Source organism: Neovison vison, chromosome 7, assembly GCF_020171115.1.
Source record: "Neovison vison isolate M4711 chromosome 7, ASM_NN_V1, whole genome shotgun sequence".
Lineage (NCBI taxonomy): Eukaryota > Metazoa > Chordata > Mammalia > Carnivora > Mustelidae > Neogale > Neogale vison.
In genome coordinates, this window is record NC_058097.1 from 194,630,945 (window position 1) to 194,635,672 (window position 4,728).

At 43.6% G+C, this 4,728-nt stretch overlaps 1 protein-coding gene across 1 annotated transcript; it reads left to right on the forward strand.

Moving 5' to 3' along the window:
- Positions 1–1,419: 1,419 nt before the first annotated feature.
- On the forward strand, positions 1,420–2,373 carry LOC122914485 (olfactory receptor 6Q1). Its single transcript, XM_044261100.1, has one exon. The coding sequence runs from the start codon at positions 1,420–1,422 to the stop codon at positions 2,371–2,373; it is 954 nt and encodes a 317-aa protein (XP_044117035.1).
- The last annotated feature ends 2,355 nt before the right edge of the window (positions 2,374–4,728 follow it).

The window sequence follows — 4,728 nt, forward strand, 5'->3', positions numbered from 1 at the left end:
TTTTTCCCACAGTGGCTGCACCAGTTTGCATCCTCTAGGTTTCTTTTTTTAAATTATCTGTTTTTAATGATTTATTGATTTGCCCATGGTCATGTATCTCAAGTTGATGTTGGAACTTGGATTCAAACACAATCCTGTTGATTCTGTCTCTCTCTCTTTTAAAAAACTTTATTTATTTGAGAGAGAGTGACAACACAGAGGGAAAGTGAGAGGGAGAAGCCAACTCCCCGCTGAGCAGAGAGCCCCCTGTGGGGATTCCAGGACTCCGAGATGAAGAGCAACGCCCAACCTACTGAGTCACCCAGGTGCCCTATTCTGTCTCTTGATGGCCCTGTTCACTCCCTAGGCCTCATGCACATGGCCATCATCACCCCATGCTGCACCTGCAAAAACCTCCCCACCTATTTTCTGTGTCTTTTCTTCATCCTTCCACCAAGGATGGTGGCACCAAGGATTTGACACCAAGCTGCCTTGGTATAGCAAACGTAGTTCTTATGAAGGGCAGAGGGCTTAGCTTGCTCCTCTGCTTAAGTTCCTCAAGGCTGTCTGTCCTCAGACTAAAGCTTGGCTCTGTCCTTTCCCTTAACTTGGCTCCTCGATCTTCAGGATGTCCTCGCCTGCTCCTCAGGCTCGACAAGTGCTGTCTTCCCTCCATACTCGGCTCCAGGAGAAATCAACATTTAAACTTTTCTCTACTGTGTATTGACCCAAATATGGTGCTAAAGGCTTTAGAGGGATTATCTATTTTAAAATTTCATTGGTCTAGTAGTTAAATTCTTTGGTATTTAAAGCCAGGTATGCTTGATCAGGAAGCCAAGCTTTTTAACTTCCATGGTGACCTGTATCTACTTAACGTTTCCCAAATGCATGGTGTTCTCTCTGGTATCTGGAATTTTATATTTGTTGTGTTCTCTCTCTCTCTTTTCAAGATTTTATTTATTTATGGGATGGGGAAGGGGCAGAGGGAGAAGTAGGGAGTCTGATGTAAGGCTCCATCCAGGACCCTGGGATCATGACCTGAGGGGAAGGGAGGTGCTTAACTGACTAAGCCACTCAGGTGCCCCCTTGCTGTGGTCTCTATATCTCTTTTATCCCACTCACTTATCCTTATCTTCCAGGTTCCAGTTGAGACAACACTTCCTCCAGAAAATATTCTTGGATTCCTCCAGACTGGTGGAGCTTCTCTGCTATTCCCTCCCATAATATCCCCGTCCATATCCAGCACTTTAAATTTTGTACTGAAATTGCCTGTTTTCTAGATCTCCTTATAGACTATATATTATTTGGGGGCAAGGACAGTGTTTTGACTTTGCTTTCCTTTTCCAGGATGAAAGATATCTCAGTGCACTGTTCTCCCTGGTTGTCTTTGAATTGTCTTCTCCTATGAGGCCATGAGTGTCCTGACTTCCACTCCCACACATGCAGCCATACTCCCCAAACTGGACCCACGTAACAGAGTTTGTCATGGTGGGTTTTGTTGGGGTGCATGAAGCACGCCTCCTCTTCTTTACACTCTTTCTCACCATGTACCTGTTCACCTTGGTGGAGAACTTGGCCATCATTTTGGTGGTGGCTTTGAACCATCGGCTACGAAGACCCATGTATTTCTTCCTGACGCACCTGTCTTGCCTTGAAATTTGGTATACTTCAGTGACAGTGCCTAAGATGCTGGCTGGTTTTATTGGGGTTGGTGGGGGCAAGAATATCTCCTATGCTGGGTGCCTGTCCCAGCTCTTCATCTTTACCTTCCTGGGGGCAACCGAGTGTTTCCTACTGGCTGCCATGGCCTATGACCGCTATGTGGCCATTTGTATGCCACTCCGATATGGGGCCTTGGTGTCGTGGGGCACCTGTATCCGTCTGGCAGCTGCCTGTTGGCTGGGGGGCCTCCTCACACCTATTTTGCCTATCTACCTCATGTCCCAGCTGACATTCTGTGGCCCCAATGTCATCGACCACTTCTTCTGTGATGCCTCACCCCTGCTAGCCTTGTCCTGCTCAGATGTCACCCTGAAGGAGACCACAGATTTTCTAGTCTCTCTGGTGGTGCTTCTGGCCTCCTCTACGGTCATTTCTGTGTCCTACGGCAATATCGTCTGGACGTTGCTGCACATCCGTTCAGCTGCTGAGCGCAGAAAGGCCTTCTCCACTTGTGTGGCTCACCTGACTGTGGTGAGCCTCTTCTATGGCACTCTTTTCTTTATGTATGTCCGGACCAAAGTGGCCTCCTCCATCAACTTCAACAAGGTGGTGTCTGTCTTCTACTCCATTGTCACACCAATGCTCAACCCCCTCATCTACAGTCTTCGGAACAAGGAGGTGAAGGGAGCTCTGGGCCGAGTCTTTTCCTTCAGGTCTTGGGGAGGTCAGTGAGGAGGCAGGTGAGGACCTAGTTTCCTTGACTTGGCTTTTCAGAAGGAGGGTGGAGAGGACTATGGGAGAGAGCAGTGACCTGGGTAGTCAGGAACCATGGATTAGGTATCAGTTAAAGTAAAATGTTCATCTGCTATAACAAGAGACATCTAAGTATAATGTGGCTTAAAGAGGGAAGATTTCCTCTTTCCTGCACCAGTCAAGAGTGAGTGTTCCAGGCTGATGAGGGGCTCTGGTCAACAAGCATTCAAAGAACCAAGTTCTTCTATCTGTAGGGTCAACATCCCTTAGGATGTTGGCAAACTGAGGGCTGTGGGCCAAATCCAACTCAGCACTTGTTTTTAATGACCTGGGAGCTAAGAATGGTTTTTATACTTTTAATACTTGATTGTAAACACATCAAGAGAAGAATAATATTTCATGATGCATAATCCTTTAATAAAATTAAAATTTAAGTGTCAATAAATCAAGTTTTACTAGAATATAGTCACACCATATTTGTTGTCTATGACCCCTTTTGTGCTACAGTGACTGAGTAGTTGGTCACTACTAGTAGAAGCCCATTCTAGGGGCTTCTTGTTATTTACACGGTGAACACAGGGTTCCAGAGAGCAAGAAGGCTGAGGATAGATCACAGAGGAAACAACCCCCCCGTCTTAAAGTTTCTCCACTAGATGTAGAAACCATCATTGGTTTCTTGGTAAGAAGCTAGCCATAAGACACATCTAATTGCCAGGCTGCTAAAAACAGTCCTTAGCTAGGCAGCCAGATACCCAGCCCCAGTTTGATTATTGCTGAGAAAAAGGAGAGGACAAATTTTGGCAGCCGGCAGTTTCCACCACAAAGTCCCCAGAACCATAGCTGATTTTCTGTGTGATCTATGTACTTATTTCTTCGTAGCTACATTGTCTGATTTGAAATACAGATGCACCTGTCTCTTTCACCAAACTGCTTTCAAAATGCATTTAAGAAGATACATTGAAGAAGATCTGTATGACAATGTCACCTCACTTTAAGTAAGCCTTAAAAGACAATTATAACTCAAGTTATTCCCCACACTTAGATACGTATACTCTTAAATATTTACAATCACCATTTGAATGTTCATTCCAGAAATTATAGAATATGGAAGAGGAAAATGTGGAGCTTGACTGGGTCGGGGTAAGGATGGATTTTCTGTGATGGTGTTTTTTGTCTGGCCAAGAACGAACACATTATATGACAGTGTTCATAGGATCACGGTCTCTACACCCCTGCCCCACCTGGTGTTTTAGCTGTTGCTTAATGCTTGGTAGAGGGCACAAATCACACATTTTGAAAACCATCTCATTTGTTGAATATTATATATAATTTATTGAATATTACATATGTGCTTCGTATTCTTTTGGGTGATGGTAAGATGCGTAAACAGTGCGAAGATGAGAACCTTTCAGGATCAAAAATAAGAATTCATATGAATGAAATAAGAGCAGAACTTTCAGACACCTGACCTGAGTAGATTTGAACACAAAATGCATTTGACTTTAAGATTTCTGGCTGAGGGAAACAAAGCAAAACATACTGGGTATATAAAAGAGTTCTCCAAAGAAACAGAACCAAGAAGATCTATCTATCTATTATCTATCTTTATAAAGATAATAACTATCTCTCAATTTAGATAGACTGAGAGGTTTATTAGAGGTATTGGCTCACACAATATGGAGGTTGAGAAGTCCCATGATCTGTTATCGGCAAACTAGAGAACCGAAAATCAGTGGCATAATTCAGTCTGAGCCTGAAGGTTTGAGAACCAGGGGAACCAATGGGGTAAGTTGTGGTAAGGCCCAAGAATCAGGGGCATCAATGTCTAAGGGCAGGAGAAGATGGATGCTGCAGCATCGGCCAAGAGAACCAATTCTCCCTTCTTGTTCCTTTTTGTTCATCCAGACCCTCGATGGCCTAGATGACTGATGGTAACTGTATTGAGGAGAGCAATCTTCTTGATTCAATCTACTTATTCAAGTGCTCATCTCCTCAGAAAACCCCTCACACACACCCCAAAATAACATTTTCATGACAGTCTGAGCATCCCTTAGCCCAGTGAAGTTGACGTAAAATGAACCATCATACTGGGACACGTTCTCATTTACGGTTCCAGAAAGAACTCAAATTCAAGCATACGGAATGCTTTCTGGATTTGGACTCTATGGGAAGTAATGGTAAAGCTTACAGTGTTGAGCTTGTGGAAGATAAACTACTTAAAACGGTAAAAACCCAGAGGCATACTTTTAGAAAAGATTCTACATATGTAAAAGTTGAGTCTTACTTTAATAAAATCTGACATGAGAAACTGAACTGATAATATAGGTCAATTAT